Source organism: Schistocerca cancellata, chromosome 9 (genome assembly GCF_023864275.1).
Source record: "Schistocerca cancellata isolate TAMUIC-IGC-003103 chromosome 9, iqSchCanc2.1, whole genome shotgun sequence".
Taxonomy (NCBI): Eukaryota; Metazoa; Arthropoda; class Insecta; order Orthoptera; family Acrididae; genus Schistocerca; species Schistocerca cancellata.
Window position 1 is genome coordinate 188,573,815 of NC_064634.1, and position 24,201 is coordinate 188,598,015.

At 39.9% G+C, this 24,201-nt stretch overlaps 1 protein-coding gene across 1 annotated transcript in view; it reads left to right on the top strand.

Annotated features, from left to right (window-relative positions):
* Positions 1-24,201, top strand: part of LOC126100482 (protein PAT1 homolog 1) — a 110,632-nt gene that overhangs the window by 78,143 nt on the left and 8,288 nt on the right. Inside the window, exon 12 of the mRNA XM_049911087.1 lies at positions 10,337-10,552. Coding sequence (XP_049767044.1) covers positions 10,337-10,552 — 216 coding nt within the window. The remainder of the gene's footprint in view (positions 1-10,336; positions 10,553-24,201) is intronic.

Consider the following 24,201-nt stretch of genomic DNA (forward strand, 5'->3'; position numbering starts at 1 on the left):
TTGCTTTTGTTACCTTTGGGATTGCATATATGATATTTTTTCCAAGTCTGATTGTATGTCTCAATGTTCATAGATTCTTTACACCAACTTAAGTAATCGTTTGGTTGCCATCCCCCAATGAATTTAGAAATTTCTGCCTTATTTGATCACAAGTTTTCTAACACATTGTCAAATTATTTAATGGATCCCCTATGTCTACCATATCAACTCACATTTCTTCTTTAATCACACTGTCAAAGGTAGAGACCTTCAGTTTTTTCTTTTCATCTGTCTGCTCTCATTTGCATTTAACAGTGCAATTCCCATTGCACATTTAATATTGATACGTTTGCTTTTAATTTCACTGACTGTTGCTTTTCCTGTATGCTAAATCAGTCCTTCCTTTTTAATTTCACTGACTGTTGCTTTTTCTGTATGCTAAATCAGTCCTTCTGATGACAGTTTCTTTTTTGATTTCTTCACATATTTCTTGCAGCCATTTCACTTTGTCTTCCATGCACTCGTTATCCCAAAAATTTTTATACTTATTTCTTTCTTCTGTCAATTGAAGTATTTCCTCTGTTATCCAATGTTTCTTTGCAGTTACCTTTCTTGTACCAATGTTTGCCTGTCTAACATATGTGTTTGCCCTTTTGAGAGATTCCATTCCTCTTCAAATGATCTATCTGTTGTGATATTTGTTCTCTTAGTACTGATAGCCTTAGAGAACTTCACCACACCGCTTCATTCCTCAGTATTTCAGCAACCCGCTTAATTCCACAGTGATTCTTTTGGATGATTCTTTTAAATGTCAGTCTGCTCTTCATCACTATTAAATTGAGATCCAAGTCTGTATCTGAATCTGGGCATGCATTGCAACCTAATATCTAATTTTGGAATTTATCTGACCATAATATAATCCAGCTGGAATCTTCCTGTGTCTTCAGGCCTTTTTGTCCTCTTACAATTCCTCACTCATTCCTGGTGCCATATCCTACTGCAGCATTACAATCACCCTTGAGTACTATATTATCATCTCCCTTTGCATATTGCATTACGTATTTGCTTTCCTCATATACTTTCTCTGTCTCTACAGCTTCTGCTTGTGACATGATATCAGTGTATATATCTCAACTTTTGTCGTTGGTTTGATGTCCATTCTGATAACGCCACCCTATCACTGAATGTTTCATGGTAACTCTCTCCCCTGCTTTCCTATTCATAAGAATTCATACTAGTGTTATACTGTTTTCTGCTTCTGTTATTAGCCCATGTTCATCTGATCATAAATTCTTATCTTTCCACTTCATGTCACATCACTTCACTTTGCTGGTCCCTTTGCTTTTCCCTTTTCAAGTTTTATGGCTTCACTACCATGTTCAAACTTCTGACATTCCCCATTCCGATTTGTAGAACATTTCATTATTGTTGGTTATTCGGTCTTTTTCTCATTATCACTTCCCCTTGACAGTTCCCTCTTGGAGATCTAAATGGTGAATTAATCCAGAATCTTTTGCAAATGGAGAGATCATCATTATACTTTTTTAGTAAGAGGTCACATGTCATGTAGATGCAAATAATGTGCTTGATACAGTATTTCTATTTCCTTCTGCAGCCTAATCTTGTTGATTACTGCTGCTTCTTCCACTTTTACAGTCGGTTTCCTATCCCAAGGGCAAGGAGGTACCCCCAACGTCTGTCGGCTCCTTGGGCTTCTTTAACAAGGCCATTGCTGGAATGGGGGTGCTTCCTTATGCTGGAAGTCTTTGGTCACCATTGCTGCTGATTTTTATTCAAAATTGAAGCAGTTTCTGGGATCAAGTCCTGAACATTTTGTTTTTGTATGTCCATCCTTGTGATTGGAGGTCTTGGAGACTTCGACCATTCACTTGTGTAATAAAGTGAAACCCTACAACCATCCTTATGATGTCATTTATTGTATGGCTACAGTTTCAGCAGTTCAGCCTGCGAAAGCCACTTACAGAAGTTGGCCACTGATACATTGTGTATACAGATGGTTTTAACCCACTCAGCATCAACTAAGGTCTGAAGATGGTGCACTGAGGCACTGAAACTGGAGCCATACAATAAATGACATCATAAGGACAGTTGTAGGTGTTTCATTTTAGTACTGGCCAATTTGATTCCTTATGTAGACTGAAAGAAAAAAATATCAGAACACCAGAAAATAATTACTGTAGAGTAATGAAATTTCAGAAATACATTTGTCTAGGCGACATACTTAAGTGATTAACATTGCATGATCACAGGTTAATGTAAGCGCAATGTAATCCGTTGCAGGTGTGAAATTCTGGTATATTAATAGCTGATGTAACTGCCAGAATGTTGAATGCAAGCATGCAAATATGCATGCATTGTGTTGTACAGGTAGCGGAGGTCAATTTTTGGGATGGAGTTAAGTCAGTTGCACTTCGTCTGTCAGTATACAGATGGTTAATGCTGTTTGTGGATGATGCATGATGCTAGAGAGCTGTCCGTTGATGTGCCATATGGGCTTGATTGGAGACCAATCTGATGATTGAGCAGACCATGCAACATGTCGGCACTCTTGTTCTGTAGAGCATGTTGCGTTACAGCAGTGGTATATGGGTGAGCGTTTCCTGTTGGAAAACACCCAATGGAATGCTGTTCATGAATGTTGGCAAAACATGTTGAATCACCAGATTAGCATACAAATTTGCAGGCAGGGATTGTGGGATAACCACGAGAGTGCTCCTGCTGTCATACAAAATTTCACTGCAGACCATAATTCCAGGTGTAAATCCAGTGTGTCTAGCACGTAGACAGGTTGGTTACAGGCCCTGTGTCGTCTTAACCAACACACAGCTATCACTGACAATGAGACAGAACCACCTTTCATCAGAAAACGCAACAGATCTCCACCCTGCCCTCCAATGAGCTCTCACTTAACACTGCGGAAGTCGCAAATAGTGGCAGTTTGGGGTCAGTGGAATGTGCACTATGTGGCATCCGGCCCCAAGACGTTCTTGGATTGGTAACAGTTCATTGTGTCACTGTGGTGCCAACTAATGCTCAAATTGCTGCTGCAGTTGCAGTATGCTGCACCAGACCCATACACTAAACATGATGGCTTTCCCTCTTGGTAGTGCCAAGTGGCCATCCAGAGCCCAGTCTTCTTATACCATGCTTCTCCTATCAGGTGTTTCTGCAGTATCACAGAAGGAACATCCAACTTCTCATAGCCCTATTACACAACCTCAGTGAGATGTTGATAACAGTATCTTTGTTGCCTTTAAGGCATTTTTGACTAAAATCAGTGCTCCACATCCAATCTCAAAGATAACTAATGCTCATGACAGTTACAGTGTGTATTTAAAGCAAACCTGATATGCATCCTCATAGTGCCACTACCAGTGCCACTCTTTTTTTAGACTGGCACAAAATTTGAGAGACACCATCTTTCAGATGTAGAAACACATCTACCAGCTTTTGTTTGTCACACAACTCCTTGATGTTGTGACTTTTTCCGTGAGTGTATTATTGTTCAACAGTGATATGGAAAGGCTATATTACTCTTCACCACATAGAGAAGGTTTTGTGTCACAAACAGGCACAGTGAAAGAGAATGCTAGAAATATGTCAGGTTTCAGACGAAGTCAGAAATAAGAAACTCAACACATTCACACCACGAGTCTAGTGGGAGTAAGGAAGGAATGGTGTGGGGAGGGGTTAGTGATAGCAGGTTAGGGGTGGGGGAAGATGCCAGTGTTGCCTGCACGAGCATGCAGGGACATGTTGGTGCTAGGGTGGGTGTCTGGGTGCAGTGTTGGGAGGCCTTGCTGAGGAGAAGTAGTGTGTTGGGGGGTGGGGTGAGAGAGGGGAGAAAAGGAAGAAATTATGCAGTAGAGTTGGCAGGATAGAAGGCATGTGCTGTGCTGGAGTTGGAGCAGGGAATGGGATAGACAGTTGGAGGACAGAGACTATTGAAGGTTGAGGCCAGGAGGGTTCAGGAACATTCCTGTATCTCCCCTTCCGTGCCGCCAGTCTAGTACTACACATTCTATCGTCCCACCAATGCACCCGTATAGTCCTTTCTTCTTGACTTCTCTCTTCTCCCTTTACTCCTGTCCCCCCACCTAACCCACAGCACAAACACCTGTTGCTGCACCGTGCCAGCCTATCCCATCCCCACTGTGTCCCGGCATGATCCTGCAGGCAGCACTGGCATTCTCTCTACCACTATCCTGCTGTTCCTCTCCCTCTTTGTTGCATTCCTCTTCCTTACCCTCAGTACCCCTCCCAGCTAGAGTGCTATTGACATCAGATGCAGTTACATTCTGACCTTGGTTCCAGTAGTCAGTAGTCGTGTGTGTGTGTGTGTGTGTGTGTGTGTGTGTGTGTGTGTGTTTTCTGCTTCTTCAGAAGGACTTTATCTGAAATATTCCTAACATCCTTTTTCATTGTGCCTTTCTGCGACTCAGTGCCTCCACGTGTGATGAGTAACAGTCTATCCTTTCCATATTGTTGTTACTCATCCTGGTCTTTCCATTGTTATATTATTGTTCAAATTCACACCACTTCTGCAGCCTTAGCATTGTCGCCATTACTCTCTGCCTGGCTGACCATTGAGCAATTTAACTTCCATTTGTCACTGCTTCTGTCACCTCTCTCTCCTCACAAACCTATCAAACCGTGCCTACAGGACCTCATACTCTACTTGGATGACTTCCCACAACACCACATCTACTCTCCCTGATTGAGCCAAACTGTCAAGCAGTTGATTATATTTATATCATATTTATCAGAGCTACAAATTTGAGAATGATAAGTTTGCACCTGTAATAATGTGGAAAATTCTGCAACATCTTTGGAAGCAGTCTGTGAGTCGTAGCTGCATGTGATAAAGTGTAGGCCAATATCAAGTATGTGTAGACAGTTGTTGCACAACAGACATAATTCCACTGTTATTGCTTTTAAACACTAATTAATGTGTACCAGTAAAAATTGAAGACATGGTTTGTCACATTCTGTATGATTATGCTAGCTAATGTATTTGGCAATTTCTTACTATCAACTCATTTGTAAATGTTTGCATTTTGAAAATTTATTGGGAGTCCCATACAAATTTGCTTCCGATGCCCATGTCCTTAAGGATATGTCAGGCCTGGTCTACAGAGCAGGCCTGCTCTACAGAGCAGCAAGTTGATTTTATTGTGTATTCTGAGTCATATATATCTAAAATTTCATGCGTGTTTTTCTGTTTAGGAGGTTTACTCCCACCTTTTGTAACTGTAAGTGTAAATTCAGGAATTGTAGAAGAGACATTGATAGGGGTGCACTAGACAAAGGAAGTAGCTACTCGGGTAGCAGAGTACGTGTGAAGTGAACATGGTTTGTTTTCAGGCTAGGCAGTAGTTTGAGGTATTCTGATAAGCACTCACGAGATGACATGCAGATAACAAAACCAGACCACATTCGGAGTAAAGCCACTTCGACCGTCTAAATTTTAGCAGTAAATTGTCGATGTATTCATAACAAAGTACTGTTACTGTCCTCAACAAAATTTCTCATGCTCAAATTATTCTTGGAGCCAGGAGCTGGCTGAAACCCGAGGTAAATAATCGTGAGATATTTAGTAAGTTGCAGAACATACATCGAAAAGATAGATTAGGCACCATAGGAGGGAGGGTGTTCATTGCAGTTGACAAAAATATTATCTCTGTTGACGTCAAATTCGAATGGCAATGTCATTACCTGGTCACATATAAGACCCGTTTCACACTGGGACACTGGTGACGGTCACCAGCAAAGGTCACAGACAAAGGTACATTCATCTGAACTGGAGCATTCACACCGGGATGCTACACTGCCTCACTGAGACACTGTGACCCAGCAGTGACTCACCCTCGCCACATGTGAGGGACAAGGTCACTGTGTTTGCAGCAGTCACCACCGGACGTGCATTAGTTTGAATTGCAGTCTTCACACTGGAACACAAATCACAGATGCAGCGATGCAGATTTGCCAGCCGACAGACAGTCATTTCTGAGACAGTGACGCGAAACACTCGTTCTACATTACACTGCATGCATTGTAGCCATGAGTTTTGATTTGGTTAACACGGAAGATTTTGTAAGTGAAATAGAAAGGCATCCTGCTATTTGGGATATGAAAAGCAAAGACTATAGCAACAAAGTGATGAAAACGAATGCGTGGCAAGAAATTATGATGCTTGTGCCTGATTTCAGTGAGAAGAGGATGGATGAGAAAAACAAAATTGGTAAGTTATATGTTCTTTTTTCAAATTTAATACCTTATTTTTCGGACCATAAAAGGCTAGCAAAATTTAGTTGCTACCCCTGTACGAGTCCATTTCACTAACTGATCAGTTGGCAATACCTGCGTTGTCTGACTCTGGTGTTCCAGAAGTGTTCATCACAGTCACCAGTGACCATCACTGGCAACCATCACCAGTGTCCCAGTGTGAAACGGGCCTGAAAAGTCAAGGTGAAACAAAATTAATTGATGGATGTTTTTACCTGCCACCCAATTCTGCACGACAGTTTTAGACTGCCTTGAGCAACTAGTTAGGCTGCCCACATGCATTGGAAATATTTTAGACCTTGTAACTAAAAGCAGGCTTGAACTTATCAATAGCATCATAATAGAGACAATCAAGAAGGCTAGGAGAGTATTTCCGCGAGAAAAAAGCAGATAAGAAATTGTTGACATCCTACTTAGATAATGCATTGACATCATTTAGTTCCATTATGCTGGAACAGAGGAATTATGGGCAAAGTTTAAATGGACTGTACATTGTACTCTGGAGATGTACGTGCCGAGCAAGTGGACAAAAGACGGGAAACACCCACTGTGGTTTAACAACGAAATTCACAGGCAAATGTTAGTAGAAATTCATGCAGTGGTAAAGAGATTGATGTGCGAAGCATACAACAGTTACCACTGTCATATGTTAGCAAAACATCTTGCTAAAAACCCAAGAAAATTCTGGCCTTGTGAAAAATTGCCAAGTAGGTGTAAAACTTATATCCGTTCACTTGTTGACCAGTCTGGTGTGGCAGTAGAAGATAGCAAATGGAAGACAGAAGTTTTAAATTTCACATTTAAGAAATCATTCATGCAGGAGGATCATACAAACAAACCTTCGTTTGACCATCGCATGGACTTTCATATGGAGGACATAGTAATAATCATTCCTGGTGCAGAGAAACAACTGGAAGTGTTGAAATCGAGTAACTCACTAAATTCGGATGGAATCCCAAACTGGTTCTTCAAAGAGTAATCTATAGCATTGGCCACTTACTTATCTTGAATTTATCATGAATCATTCGTCCAGTGCAAAGTCCCAAGTGACTGGCAGAAAGTACAGGTGACTCCTGTATATAATATGTGTAAAAGAATGAGCTCACAAAATTACAGGCCAATATCCTTAACCTCGGTTTGCTTCAGAATTCTTGAACATATTCCTTGAGATGGAAAAGCTGCTGTCCATGAATCAGCACGGTATTAGAAAGAATCACTTGTGCGAAATTCTGCTTGCCCCCTTCTCACATGATATCCTGTGTACCAGGATTAAAGGCAACAGGCAGATTCCATATTACTAGATGTCCAAAGAGCATTTGACACGGAGCTCCACTACAGAGTTTTAATGAAGGTGTGAGAGTATGGAATAGATTCCCAGATATGAAAGTGGCTCAAAGACTTCTGAAGAAACAGAACCCAGCATGTTGTCCTTGATGGTGAGTGTTCACCAGAGACGGGCCCCAAGGAAGTGCGATAGGACCGCTGTTATTTTGTATATCCCATTCTGTGGGTACAGGAAGGTGACGTTGCGTGACTATAGGAGGATACAATGTGACTCGAGCAAAGTTCCTAGTTTGTGTGATGAATGGCAGCTAGTTTTAAATGTAGAAAATGTAACTTAATGCAAAACAATAGGAAAACAAAACCATAATGTTTGAATATAGCATTAATAATGTGCTGCATGACACAGTCACGACATTTAAATATCTTGGCATAACATTGCGAAACAGTGTGGAGTGAAAGAAGCTATAGACCTATATCTCTAGCGTCGATCAGTTGTAGAATTTTGGAACAAGTATTATGTTCGAGTATAATGACTTTTCTGGAGACTAGAAATCTTCTCTGTAGGAATCAGCATGGGTTTCGAAAAAGACGGTCATGTGAAACCCAGCTCGCGCTATTCGTCCACGAGACTCAGAGGGCCATAGACACGGGTTCACAGGTAGATGTCGTGTTTCTTGACTTCCGCAAGGCGTTCGATACAGTTCCCCACAGTCGTTTAATGAACAAAGTAAGAGCATATGGACTATCAGACCAATTGTGTGATTGGATTGAGGAGTTCCTAGATAACAGGACACAGCATGTTATTCTCAATGGAGAGAAGTCTTCCGAAGTAAGAGTGATTTCAGGTGTGCCACAGGGGAGTGTCATAGGACCGTTGCTGTTCATAATATACATAAATGACCTGGTGGATGACATCGGAAGTTCACTGAGGCTTTTTGCAGATGATGCTGTGGTGTATCGAGAGGTTGTAACAATGGAAAATTGTACTGAAATGCAGGAGGACCTGCAGCGAATTGACGCATGGTGCAGGGAATGGCAATTGAATCTCAATGTAGACAAGTGTAATGTGTTGCGAATACACAGAAAGATAGATCCTTTATCATTTAGCTACAAAATAGCAGGTCAGCAACTGGAAGCAGTTAATACCATAAATTATCTGGGAGTACGCATTAGGAGTGATTTAAAATGGAATGATCATATAATGTTGATCGTCGGTAAAGCAGATGCCAGACTGAGATTCATTGGAAGAATCCTAAGGAAATGCAATCCGAAAACAAAGGAAGTAGGGTACAGTACGCTTGTTCGCCCACTGCTTGAATACTGCTCAGCAGTGTGGGATCCGTACCAGATAGGGTTGATACAAGACATAGAGAAGATCCAACGGAGAGCAGCGCGCTTCGTTACAGGATCATTTAGTAATCGCGAAAGTGTTACGGAGATGATCGATAAACTCCAGTGGAAGACTCTGCAGGAGAGACGCTCACTAGCTCGGTACGGGCTTTTGTCAAAGTTTCGAGAACATACCTTCACTGAAGAGTCAAACCGTATATTGCTCCCTCCTACGTATATCTCGCGAAGAGACCATGAGGATAAAATCAGAGAGATTAGAGCCCACACAGAGGCATACCGACAATCCTTCTTTCCACGAACAATACGAGACTGGAATAGAAGGGAGAACCGATAGAGGTACTGAAGGTACCCTCCGCCACACACCGTCAGGTGGCTTGCAGAGTATGGATGTAGATGTAGATGTAGAAGCTTGTAAGTATTGCAGCAGGGAAGGCAAATGGTAGACTTTGGTTTATAAGAAGAATTTTAGGAAAGTGTGTTTAATCTATAAAGGAGAGTCCGTATAGAACACCAGTGCACTCATTCTTGAGTACTGCTAGAATGTCTGGGGTCTGCAGCAGGTCAGATTGAAGAAAGACATTGAAGCAGTTCAGATGCAGGCTTCTACATTTGTTACCAACGGGTTCAGACAACACACAAGTATTATTGAGATGCTTCGGGAACTCAAATGGGAATCCCTGGAGGGAAAGCAATGTTCTTTTTGAGGAACACTATTGAGAAAATTTAGAGAACAGGCATTTGAAGCTGACAGTATAACAATTCTGCTGTTGCCAATATACATTTCATGTGAGGACCACAAAGATAAGAGAAATTAAGGCTCGTACAGAGGCATGTAGACAGTCATTTTCCCCTCGCTCCATTTTTGAGAGGAACAGAAAAGGAAGCAACTAATAGTGATATGAAGTACCCTCCACCATGCAGTATACGGTGACTTGAGAAGAATGTATAAGGAGTCTAGATGTAAATGTAAGAGTACAAGTGTCTATTGAAAACAAGCTTTGACCATTTTTGCTGCATTCAAGACAATGCATCACTCAGAGTTTTACATGTTGTTGTGTGATCATTCTGTCATCGGCATAAACACTAAGTACACTTGAAGATGACAAGCAACTGAGCTGAAAACAGTTGTATGACTAAAACTATAACATAACTGGCAACTGTAGCATATGATTTCTGTAAAATGAAGCTGACTGTTCATTTTGTTATCCATTTTGTAACATGTACCATGTCTATGTTCACTTTTTGCCTTTTTGTGCTCCTGTTTTCTCCTTGGTTTTGAGAAAAGACTCTGTTTTGTTTCATTTCTCAATGTTAATGTGTGTGTATTAAATTTTGTAATACATAAACAAACTATCTGTGCTATAAAACATTTAACTTTTTTTTTTCAAAGCATTAATGGAAACTTACCATTTTGCAGAAGCTTATACTACGGCTGCTGCCACAATTGCCATTGGACTCATCCAGCTTGGCTCAGCTGTGGGGAAGGGTTGTTCGTGGCCTTGCTTCACCACCAAGGCGAGATGTGGAAGCTCTGTATCCTTATTTCCATCAATGGCTCGCTGCCCAGGCTGAAATGTTGCCACTAATCAGCATTGTACGCAGTCCACCTCGCTCCTTCTCTGTCACTAACAAGGTGAAGATATTTCTTTCACTCAAAAAGTATATGTTGTAAGATACCATTATTAAGCAATTCTAAAATTCTCTTTTGTACGTTGAAACCTAATGCAGCTATTTAAGTATTAGGTAATGTTCAAAAATATAAAAATTATAGCTATTGACACAATTTGGAGCAATTGTTGAAGGGGAATATTCAGTATAGCAACCGTATATTTTTGTAATGTTTTACACAGTCATTACTTCTTTGGTTCACACCCATTTCTCAATAACACAGGTCTGCAAAAAAATATTTTTTGGAAGTTTGAAATTTGATAACTGGCAGCAGAAGCACGACAGACAGGCACTGTCGTGAAAATACTGCTGGTTTCTCCGAAGTACTCTTTATTTTACGTATATTTAGTATAAAAACAGCTTAATAACAGTTTATGGAGATCCTAAAAACCAAAATACAAACTCACTAGAGTGCTGAAATATCGAAAAAAGCTAAAACTAGACAAGCAGTTTGTGAAATAACTGTATGTGATGGAATTTTTTCACTATTTTTCCCGAAATCAGCATTGAAAACACAATAAAAATCACTTAATAAATTTGAAACAATTTTTATGTCGCAGACCTATGTAATCTGTTGCCCATAGGAAATAGATACCATGTGCTTATCGTTACTATACAGCAACAAGGATTTTAGATTCAGGGAGTTGCCCACTTTATTGGCATACACTACTTTCACATAATTCAAATATTCATTTTTTGTTCTGGATACAAAACATTGAAGAATTGTCTTGTAGTGGTTGCCTTGTGTCAACAACACCTGCTAGTGACCGCTTCCTGCAAATTTTGGCTTGTAGGTTCCCCAAGGAGAACGAAACAGACCCAGTCATAACTGTAAGGTGTCTAGAATCCCACCATTATAATGAATGTGATAAATATAGGAATGGGCAGGGAAATGCTGGCTGACTGTACAATAACTTCCAGCTGATTCAGTAAACCTTTCAGAGTAACAATTGGAAGTAGGGAGCAGTGGAAGAATGAGGCAAGATACTTGTCAGGACACCTGGTCTGATTTACTGAGGGCTTGAAACAACTGAAGGTGCTGGGGCTGGTGCATACAAAGTGCAGCCTACACTAGGGGGCAATTTCTCAATGGGAGCTGGCCATGATAGTTCAGGTGGAAATATTTGCTTTCACAGCATGTGCAGAGGAGATTCTATGTAGATGCTACAAGAATCATTACTTCTATATTCATTCAGACAGTCAAGCAGCTCTGAAATCTGTATCAGCCCATGTAGTGGGGTCAAAGATCATTCTCTCAGGAATTAGTAGCAGTGAATAAGCTGATAGGCTAGACAGGACAGGTGCGACAACTCCATTTATGGGAATGCAACCTGTCTTAAGCACCATTAAGGTAATAGTAAAATCAAAACTACATAGCTAGATCATGAGCATCACCTAGAATATTGGACTAAGATCCAGAAAACAAGAACATAGCAAACTATTAATGCCAGAGCCATCTTTTAAGAGAAGTATTACAGTCGTGGGCTTGCAAATGAGACAGATTGCCCGTGGTAAGATTAATGACTGGTCATGGGACCTTCAAGAAACACTTGCACACAATGGGCGTAGAGAAAGAAGCAACTAAGTGTAGGCTATATTTTGAAGGAGAAGAAACTGTGTCACATTTCATTTGTAGTGTGAAGACACAGAATATTTGAGCCTTTAATTCTTGAAGAAATTGTAACTAACGAAGAACTAGCAAAGCATCTCCTACACCACTTTAAGGGTACAGGCTGATATTACTAGAATGACAAGGAGAAAAATCACACAGTATGCTCGGTTCCAGTGTGGCCAACAGTAGAATAAGACCTGTTGTTTTGTCTACTATGTAAATCAAATCGAGTAAATACCAGGGATGATCCATTTTACATTGTATGGAATGGACCATCACAATATTCCTTGTTACCCAAAGCAGGTTTTGATTTGTCAGATGTGCACTTTCAGACTGCCTTATTTTGGCTATGGCTTTGTCTGTATCTCATAGCAAAGTTTGTTTCTAGTTCTATAAGGTTTATTGAGTCTCCCGTAATCTGTGCCTTCAGACAGTTGCAAATATGTAGGTGGTGCAAACATTTTTGATCAATTTATAAGACTGTTTCAGGATGAATAGTGAATTATGAGGTGGCAATGCGTTTTGAGTTTACGAATGCTGAGTATGCCAATGTGGTATTTGTTTACGGGTTTTGTAATGGAAACACTGCTGCTGCTGCTGCTTGTAGAGAATATGGTAGATGATTTCGCAACTGTGTAGTAACAGAGCCAAAAGTTTTTACTCGTGTTTTCACTAAACAGCAGGGGACTGGTGCAGTGCCCATCAGTCATAGTTCATCGGAATGTGCAAATGAACAAAATGTGGATGTAGTAGAATACATCAGTCAGTTGGTAGAATGTAGTTGTTCATCACCTGCATGTAGAATTTTTACACAAATCAGTCCACATATAAGAATATGGCAGACATGATGTATACAAGGCTTCGTTGCTTGCCATTTACAGTGGATTTGAGGAGGAGATGAAGATTGATGATTGGAATTTTATAGTTGGCTAATTGCAAATCACCAAATAATCCCACTAATGCTGTTCACTAATGAAGCCACTTTCATTTTTATTAGTATCAGTAAGGCTTGTAGCTCTCACTGGTGGTCCAACAAAAATACACAGTCCTTTGTGGAGCCACATTTTCAAAAACACTTCTCTGTAAATGTGTGATGTGATAGTCACTTGATTGTGTTACTGCATTATCTTATAGTGCCCCATTATCTGGACTTTCTTCAAACCAGCTTCTAGTGTTATTGGAAGAAATATCTTTGGCTACAAGGATGGTTATGTTCTTCCAGCATGGTGGCCACCCTTTCCCCTGAACATTCTAAGTCATCAGGAGACACATCATCTAAGCATAACATTTCCTGGAAGTTAGATCAGCAGAAATGGTCATGTTTCCTGGCCAGCACTGTCCCCAGGTTGTACTCCTATAGATTTTTGGCTGTGGGATGGTTGAAATGTGAATTCTACAAAGAAGTAGGAAGCATAAGAGAAAGATTGACCATTCAGACTGTGTATAGTACGGTGCCCATAAAAGAAAGCCAAGACAACACTAGAAGAGCTACACATAGTGGTATTAAGATAATTGAAAGGTGCATTAAAATCAGAGGTGGAATTTATAAAAATCAACTTTGAACTTCGCATGTGCATTTGCTTACCACTTTCTGTGAGTGTTTAGTCAGGTTACATTCTAAAAACTGTGTCTCTGAAACCAATACAAATTGGACACATTATATACATTGCTTTATTTGAATTAGTCTAGACTAACACTTCCTAAAATATTTACCATTCCTCCTGAAGGATCCTGTATACAAATAAGCAGAAATCCCCAGTATTATTTGGATATAGCATTATCAATAAATCACTAGATTCTTTAGCATGGTTTAAGTAAAGCTGTAATTGAACAGTGGCACAGTGCCCAGAAATGTACGCATTACATTATTTTAGTGTTCCCGTATGCTTGTGACACAGTTAAACCAAAGAAATAAAATAAGTAGATCATCAGTTGGTCACACTCACCCCATGGGTGAACATATGGCCGCAAGCCCTTGGAATATTACTTCCCTTTCATTCTAGCAGCTCTAACCTCTGCCGTATTCTGCCGGTCAGTGCCACGAGTCCTCTTATTACCATACACTCTGGGCATGCTTCAGCAACAGTCGTGGGGACATGACAGTGGAGAGCAGGCCTTTTGGCTTAACTGCCCAGCTCACTAGGGTGGTACAGGGGCACCTGGCACACCCCAAATCAGTGAGACTTAACTAAACAAGCAAAGCTCTGTCTGGCTGAACATTTATTCCCCTAGTGCCTCCTAGAAACAGAATTGATTTTTCTGCTCAAACATTTGACAGGTGAACTTTGAGGAAGTACAGCACAACCAACAAAAAAAGCTCAAGTGGTGGACAGTTCTCCTGAGAGAACAAAATAAAAGAATTATGGTAAAGAGGGTAATGGGGAACAAACTTTGTCAAAATTCATTTATAGTAGTTACAAGAGAGGAGGGATCCTTTGAAATGATCTCCGTTTTACATATTCCCAAAGCCGTAAAGCAATTGCTGGTTCTTTGAAAGAAGTCAAATGACTTTTTTTACTGGTTGAAATAGCAATGTCAAAGTGTCTAAGCTGCTGAAGAGCAAAAAATAGGTAACTACCTTAAAATAATTGAAATGCGTAACACCCTTGATTTCAGGAAGGGGATAGTCACCAGCCTTGATATAATGGAAATAGAAGAATAATAGTCAATGTGAACATCACAGAAGTGAAAAGGTTATGAAGAAAGTAAGTGGGTCACTAAAAAAAAGACATTAATTTTAATATTTAACACTTCCATACTACCAGAGCATATCATGGCTGTTTTTATCTGTCTCAAAATTAGACCCTATATACAAAACCCAGTACAAAGCCACATGAAGCAAATGAATTGTGTACATCTCTACTCAAGAGTTTAAATTGTCCAGATGTTCATCCTGTGTGATGCAATGATTGCTGTGTGCTGGTGTTGCTGTCATCGTCATCTTCTCTGAAGATTGGTTGGATGTAGCTCTTCATGCTAGTCTAGCAAGTCTCTTCATCTTTACAGAACTACTGCAGATGACATCCATTTGGACCTTCTTGCTGTATTCAAGACTTCATCTCCATTTACAGTCACTCCCTCTGCCCCCCCCCCCCCCCCCCCAAAAAAAAAAAAAAAAAAAAAATCAACGCAACAATTCCTTCCAATACGAAATTGATAATGTCATCATGCCTCATGCTGTGTCCTATCAACAGAATCCTTCATTTAATCGAGTTGTACCAAAAATTTCTATTTTCCACAATTCGATTAAACACCTCCTCATTTGTTATTCGACCTACCAATCTAATCTTCTTGTCTGAATTGTGTATCGTCCACATCTCACTTCTGTACAAGGCTACACTCCAGACAAATACCTCCAGAAAATTCTTCCAAATGCTCAAATTGGTATTAGATGTTATTGTTTCTCAGAAATGCTTTTCTTACTGTTGCCAGTCTGTGTTTTCACCTCTCTGCTCTTCCCATCAGGGATTTTTCTGCCAAAACAGCAAACCTCACCTGTTGCTTTTAGTATTTCATTTCATAATCTGATTTCCTCATAATCACCTGATTTGATGCAACCACAACCCATTACCCTTGTTTTTCTTTTGTTAATGTTAATCTTAATCTGTTTCCCAGACACAACCATTTTGTTTAAAGTCTGTTGCCATGTCGGAAAGAATTAAAATGTCATTAATGAACCTCAAAGGGCTGGCTCTCTCTCTCTCTCTCTCTCTCTCTCTCAATTCTTACTGAATGCTCAGGCTGAATATCATGGGAGATAAGTTACAAGCCTGTCTCACTCCCTACTCAAATACTTCTTCCCTTTCACATCCCTTGACTCTTCAGGTGCCCAAGTGCCATCTGATATTTGTGTCTGTGTGAATAACCTTTTTCTCCTTATATTTTTCTGTTACTGATTTCAAAATTGCAAAGAACAGAGCTCAGTCACAATTGCCAAAAGCTGCTGACTTCCCTATTTCATCTCTCAGAGCTACCCGTTCATCCTCTGTTATGCTCTTTTCCCCCATTCCAGTCAAATGTTGCGTAATGTTCTCGCTGAAACTCAACATGCTCTGGTTCCTTCAACTTATCCAGGTTCCACTTTTTTAAATTCCTGCCTTTTTGCAATTTTTTTTTTTTCAGTTTTGTCTGCATTTCATAACAAACTGTGGTCAGAATTTGTATCTGACCCTGCAAAAGCCCTACAGTTTAAAAACTGATTTCAAAATCTCCATCTTACCAATATGTAATTAACATGAAATCTTTGTGTCCCTCAATCTCCTCCACCAAGCGAGGTGGCAAACTAGTTAGCACACAGGACTCGTATTCAAGATGATGATGGTTCAAACCCGTGTCCAGCCGCCCTGATTTAAGTTTTCCATGATTTCGCTAAATTGCTTCATACAAAAGCCAGAATGGTTCCTTTCAAAGGGCAAGGTAATTACTTGTGGAGTTACTATCCTTCCTTTCCCCTAGTCCAGATTCCTATACCATTTTTCCTTCTCTTCCTTTTTCTACTGTGTGTGTGTGTGTGTGTGTGTGTGTGTGTGTGTGTGTGTGTGTGTGTGTGTGTATTGAAGGAAGAAATTTCAGAGATTGAAGATTCTCAGTCATGAATCCTTTCCTAATCTGAGCTTACGCTCCATCTCTAATGATGTTAAACGTTAATCCTCCTCCTCCTCCTCCTCCTCCTCCTCCTCCTCTGTCTCTTCCACATATACAACCTTCTTTCACAATTCTTCAACTGAATGATATCGATGATTAACTTATTCACTGTTTAAAATTCTACCATGTGGCTTCCTCTTTCATTCCTTTCCCCTAGTCCAGATTCCTATACCATTTTTCCTTCTCTTCCTTTTTCTACTGTGTGTGTGTGTGTGTGTGTGTGTGTGTGTGTGTGTGTGTGTGTGTGTGTGTATTGAAGGAAGAAATTTCAGAGATTGAAGCTGATGAGGAGATTCCAACTCAGAAAGTCTTAAAGGCAATACAGCCTCAAATTTTCACCTCATCCTTTGCAACAGCTCTGACGAACTTGTCACCAAGAGCAACATATCAACTTAAATTCAAACATTAGAGTCAAGCATAAATATAAGTATTTGCAGTTGCATCTGCGAAGTGAAAATTCCCTCTGAATTCTCAAGTGCTCCAAAGCCAGTGAAAGGGCCGTCCAAATAAAAATTTTCAATGTCGGGGAAACTAATGAGCTAGCATCTTCGCCCATACAAACACCACCACTTTCAAGTAAAGTGATAGGTTCAACCAAAAAACTGACCAAAGCCAAAGTAAATTGCCATAAAAACCTAGAATTACTAAACAGTCACTTTTTGATTTGAAAAAAAATGTTGTGGACATAGATGTCTTCATGAAACTGAATAGCCTATCACCTGCACATCACTGCAACAGAAAGAAAATGGAAAAGAAAACCCTCACAGATTGGTAGCTCCCATAATTCATTATAATGTGAACATATTCAGAAGAGAAGCCTACACACACAGAGTAATCCACTATGCCTGTGTCAATAGGGGACACAGTGTGAAGTTTCTCATGCCATGTTCCCTGAACTAGATCTCTCCTCGGAGATGGGGACATTGCTAATAGTGGATTGATGTTATTTATTACTAGCACATGCTGCACTTCAGCTATCCCCCTCTCCACTAACTCCCTGGCAATAGCCATTGTCACTCATGTTTCGCTAAAACACCATATGCACTGCATAGTCCCACTTCATGAATCACTTGTTAAAGAGGCTCTTGCAGACCTAATTAAGCAAATCTGAGGCTCTTGTAGACCTAATTAAGCATCCTCCATCCCCAAGTCATTCGTCAGTGCAAGAGACTTTAATGCACACCGTCAAATTTGAGGTTCGCACAATACCTGACCCAGGTGGTCGAGGTTTCGAGTGTCTCATTGTTCTGGAAGACATCTGTCTTGTAAACAAATGCCAAATAATATATTTTAGCACAGCTACAGGGGCCATTCTTATCCATTGACTCTCAGAAACATTGCAGAGTATGAAGTGGACACTGTTCTATAATTAGGCGCCCTCTTTCATATCTCAGTCCATTTTCCACACAAAGGTCTGCACAGCAGAGTGAACTAGACCCTAGCTCATTATGTAGTTTGTAACATAAAGACAGGGAGAGAGGGACAACATGTTGAAGGCTCATGTCCAGGCCAAAGACCCTAGCAGCCTTTTAGGTCACGAGGGCAGAAGCACGGTGAACACTTGGAGGACAGATAAGAATGGGTCAAGATTTTCTGAATTCCCTTAATTGTATTACATGTGCCATAAGAATGAATAACGGAATTGTTTTAACTTCTCCATCTGACACTGCTCAAGGAATGGCTAGTTGTTTTTGTTGTATAACGTCTGGCGGCAACAAAGATCCCACAGTTCTTACATCTGAAAGAAGCTACTGAGAGACTGCAGTTTGACTTACATTGTGACAACTAAGCAGCATGTAAACTGCCGCTTTCCTCTGTGGGAATTGAAAATGCAATAAGATGCTGCTACAGATATAACACCAGGACCTTATGCTGTGTGTAGCGTGCTATATCAGTTACGTTAAGAATCAAAGTAAATATTTCTTGGTCCCTTTTACTGCATGTGCTCACAGAACTATACCCAAATTCTTGAAGGGGAATCTTTAACATACCCCTCATAAAATCTAGGGAAGGATTGTAACTCCACAAGCAATTACCTTAGTGACTCTCATGAGATGGTTAAGAAAGACCCTTGATGCTGTCTTTTGTGGGTGTTGTAAACAAACATATTAACTGCTCCCAGTATGGATGCAGAAATTTTTGTCCTATCCTAGATAACCTGACGTTACAGGAGGTGGCTGTACAGGAAGCTTTCCCATGTCGACAGCACCATATAAAGATTTTTTTTTTAAAGCAATTTACTCTACTACACGGTGCAACAGACTCAACCAACTTCATAATTACCGCTTCCATGACCAGTTACCACTATGTAATAGTTGTCCTTGCAGGACAAGTACTCCTTACCAAGTGGGATACTTGCTTTCAAGATTTTATAAAAAAGAATGTTGTTCCTTAAGGGAACATTTTTAATTGTACTTTCTCTACCATTGTTCTAAACAGTAAGGTCGCTGAGAATGGTAGAATTTACTGCTCCTCCTCCCATCTAGCATCGATAACTTGTCATTTCAGTTGACACTCCAGAGGCTGGCTGATGACAATCAGGTTTCAAGTTTTCAAATGATAAATAATAGTGTGTGTTCATTTTAATCATGCCTGTCATAGCTGTAATAAAGTAGAATTGCATTTTGATTGCACCATTCTCCATTTTAGTCTCTCAGGTTCAAAGGCTCCCATGGCATCAAACCTGTGGAACTTTAGTAAGAGTACTTAAATCTTGAGACATTGTAAAGTGTCTAAGTGAGAAGGTCTGGGGTGCAGATAGGTCCTGTCCACAACAGTTTAATAAACATACATTTGGTTCCATCAAGATTATAGGTGTACCATTTATGGTTCAGCCAAAACTTTTGTCTTATATTTTGGACACATTACATCATGCAGGTATCACCCTGAAACAAGAACTCACAGAAAAAGCCTATTCTAAATCTCTGTACTGAAGCTAGTGAACCAGTATTTACTACTCAACGGCAGCTCCTAATAATGCCATATGCCTTTAAAGAAAAGACAGTCAGCCAAATTTGTCAAAGTTTCTCCAGCATTCATAATCATTGCTCACACTCCAGTGAGTGACTATTCCTAAACCACTGTGCCACATAGTCATTAGGCTTCTGGGTGAAACGGCCTGTAGTAGAGAGCAACCTAAAAGATACTGAGTTTTTCCTTCTGTGTTGGCACAAGATGCAACTTATGAAAAGAAAATCCATAATAAATTTTAAATTTCTTCATACAACCTGTAGAATGTGACAGTTTTTTAGTTAGTTAATTAATTGTGTGTTTCTCAGGTCATAATTGTGACCTCTGGCAATGATATGGAATGAGTCAATTTAATTGCTACTACATCTTCTTGGTGAAAGCTATGATAACATGGTGACATGCTGATTATTTCCATGAATAACTTAAGATGTGTGTGTGTGTGTGTGTGTGTGTGTGTGTGTGTGTGTGTGTGTTTTGTTTTGTTTTGTTTTGTTTTGTTTTGTTTTGTTGGTATACAGTAATTCGTAGCATAAAGTCTTACTATTAATGTTCCTCTCTGTTAGGCTGTTGCCAGTGTGCCCCACTGTTTCAAAGAGCTGTCTTTAAGAGTGGACACCACATATCATCCTTTTTACGAACTTCTGTTCAACAAACACTGTATTTCCAATACAAGTTATGCCAGAATTTGGTGCTTTAAGGCATTAGTGAATGAAAATATGAAAAGTAACTAAATTTCTCGACATCTTCTTCTCCAAATTCTGATATTCATAACACAAATATTATAGAACTTACATTTTTAAGGTTATTTTTCAACATGTAACTTCCTGTTTAGGTTCTTAACAACAAAAATACCAAAGAATTTAGAATATTCAGTTTCATTATTGATGTACTTGTGCAGTACTGAATTTCATGTACCTACAGAACTGATTCATAGTGAGCTATATTGTTAGGAAGCTAATGTTTGTCATTAATGAAGAACCCTTTTTAGATCATTAATGAAGAAAATTTGCTTTGCTTTTAAAACCAGCATCATTGGTCAATGAAAAAAGTTAGGTCAGTTTAGTTTTCCGTAAATGAGAACAAAGAGGAAAATCTTTACTGAAACCATTGTGGTTAGTCTCATTATGATGATTTAGGTTACTGGCCTTGAACAGTGTCAGTGTCATTTGATATGATACAGACATTGATTTACTATTTATCTCTACAAAAATCAATTCCTCTTCCCAACCTTTATTAAGCACTTTATTTTATTTTCACTTCATAGACAAGGTAGTAACTGTAAGGACATCAGCAAAAAATCACAATTTTACTTTAGCAGTGTTACTGTATGGGGAACAACAAAAACATTACTGTTGACAGGAGTAACTGGTTAACTGCTGTGTATAGTATTATCAGGATGACAAGAAGATTGTGTGTGTACACATTGTCAAGTGACAAGAGTCACATTAGACTGAGGCAGGAGCTGCATGCGGCTCACACACTGTGTTGTGGCCACCCCTGATATATATTAACAACTACTAATGAGATCCAATATTGATCTTGTTGTGAACTATAGTGATTATTACCCATTCTGAAAATTATATTTTAGCAGTCTGTGTGTTCCTTAGTGTGACAATCTTCATCCATTTTAGTTTGCTATAGTGGAAACCAGATATCCACAAGATATCTGATACCATAATATCAGAGTTTCTCTAGGATGACGCTGTCAACTGCACTATCAAATTGTTTCAACAAGTCACAAAAAATACCAGTGGGTAATATTTTGTCATTTAAATTTGGTATAACCTGATTCATGAGTTGAGAAGTAGCATACTCTGAGAGTGGGTAATTGACTAAGAATCTTATTTGAGAGTATCAGTGAGAAGGATGTAAGTAGTGAGACTTATCAGTAATTGTTAATTTCTTAATTCCTTACTTTCTGGTAGAGGCACCTGACGGTAGCATATTTTTTCTGTCTAGAAATATCTCCATTTTGATATGTTGCATGTGTGACTGAATACACTGTATATAAGTGAAGAACAGAATTTTAGTACTATTCTAGAAATATAATCAACTGCGTGATAGTTTTTGTGGTTCAAATGGCTTTGAGCACTATGGGACTTAACTGCTGAGGTCATCAGTCCCCAAGAACTTAGAACTACTTAAACCTTAATAACCTAAGGACATCGCATACATCCATGCCCGAGGCAGGAATCGAACCTGTGACCGCGTCGGTCGCGGTTCCAGACTGTAGCGCCTAGAACCGCTCGGCCACTCCGGCTGGCATAGATTTGTGGTTTAGGAGTTAATTACATTTGCAATTTCCTTGGTGGAGCATGGAGTGTCATTGTGATTTATCTGAATGTATCTGGCATACACACACACACACACACACACACACACTGCCTACCGTGTCTTGTGTCTACATGTGGAGAGGGTAGGGGCTGGGGAAGCTGTAAAGCTGCTTGTGGTAGCATCCACAGACATGGTTGGGGCCCATGACTGCTTTCAAAGATAGGTTTGCTTTGATGAGACAGGAGATACCTATGACTGTACTGGAGTAGGTGGTGTTGGAAGAATGTATGGGACAGGTCTTGCCCCTAAGTCTATTGCCATGTGCCAAATGTTTTGGAGCATGGGTGGAGAAGGGATTGACAAGGATATTGCATAGGTTCAGTAGACGGCTGGCATGACAATCAACAATCTCTCTCTCTCTCTCTCTCTCTCTCTCTCTCTCTCCCTCTCCCTCTCTCTGCATGAATGTTCACTGACTGACTGGGGCCAAGAGAGAGATGGACCACTCATTTGCATCATTTGGATTGGTCCTATCAGCACAAACTTTTTTGAATTGCTCATGTGGGAACTCTCACTGCAGTATATCGTACATTCCTGTAACCCTCCTGGCCTCAACCTTCGCTAGTCCCTGTCCTTCCCTGTTTCCATTCCAGCACTAAGTAGTCTTCTATTCCACCAACACACCCACAAGTCTTTTTCCACTTCTCTCCTTTTCTGCTCTTCTCCCTGACCCCACCATGTCCTTGCACACCACCATGCCTACCCTGCTATTGCTCTCCCTCCCTGCACCAATCTCCTCCTCACCACTATAACCATCAATGCCACCACCACCATCACCACCACCACCACCAACAACAACAACAACAACAAAGACTACTTCTCTCATCAGATGCAGTTGCTGTACACAGTCTGTCCTCATATTTTAGTAGGGCCTTTTGGCCAAAAGGTCTATATGTTGAATAGCAGTCAGTTCTTTTCACAATGTCATCATTATTCCATGCTGCATTTTCCATTGTTTGATTTTTGCCCAGTGCCTTTTCTTCCTTCCTTCTTGCAACATAGTGGTGTTTTCCTTTATTACTATTCTCTAATGCATTACTTTACTCAATGTCCATACTTTTCTTTGTCTGCTCTGCTATGTTTTGTCTGCCTCCTTCCAAATCACACATACTCTGACTTCCGAGCTGCACTATATCCACTTTCTCATCCACATGCAACACACATTTTTGAGTATAATGTGCAGTTTATCACAAATTGTGCAAGTACCTGACTTTGGTAGTTGAATCTGATGTTATTCAGCTGACAGAGTACCCATCTCTATTGTTTTCACAGACGGATTGAATCCTTCTTTCTTCACTGTACTTTACAAGCTAATCACAAGATAATCCTGTGATATTAAAATCACTGTCAAAATACACTTTATTCAGGTTTTGCATTTGGCTGTAATATGTCTGTTTTGGAGACACACTTGTGATATCATTGTGGAAAGCCTGAATTCCATCTTCAGGAACAGAATTTGGATGATTTTCGTGTTTTGCCCATTGATCTTTTTGAGTGTACTTCCCAACTTGTTTTAATATGGACTACCAGAAAAGACACTGTGCACACTCTGCAGTCGTCGATGTATATTGATGTTAAAATGATAGAAATTTTACTTGTGAGAAGAATGTTTTCGCAGGATATGATTTTGTAAGACCAAACAAATGTGTTCCTTCCCCCTCCCCCCTCCGAAGTCAGTTTTTCTTTACACTTCTGAAGACAATTACACAGTTGCCCAACAGGGTGCCCAGGAACTAATTCCCATTTATAGTTAGGTCTGGCTTCATTTCTTTTTCGCTTGTTTCTTGCCTTCTCAGCAGTACTTCTTTTCTGGTGTGTTGTAGTCTATTTGGTGTAGGATGTGGTGACCTGCTGCTTCTTTTTTCTCCATCAGTGGATGTGGACTGTGATTCTTTCCAGAAATAAAAACACACAAATGTTTGGAGAGAACTAAAACAGGATAAAAATGATGTTAACTAACAGCATTTAATGTCAGGACCAGAACAATGCTAACCCTCAGACACCGGCATGTTATGTTTTTATGTTATTGGAAAGTGAAATGAAAAAGTAACAAC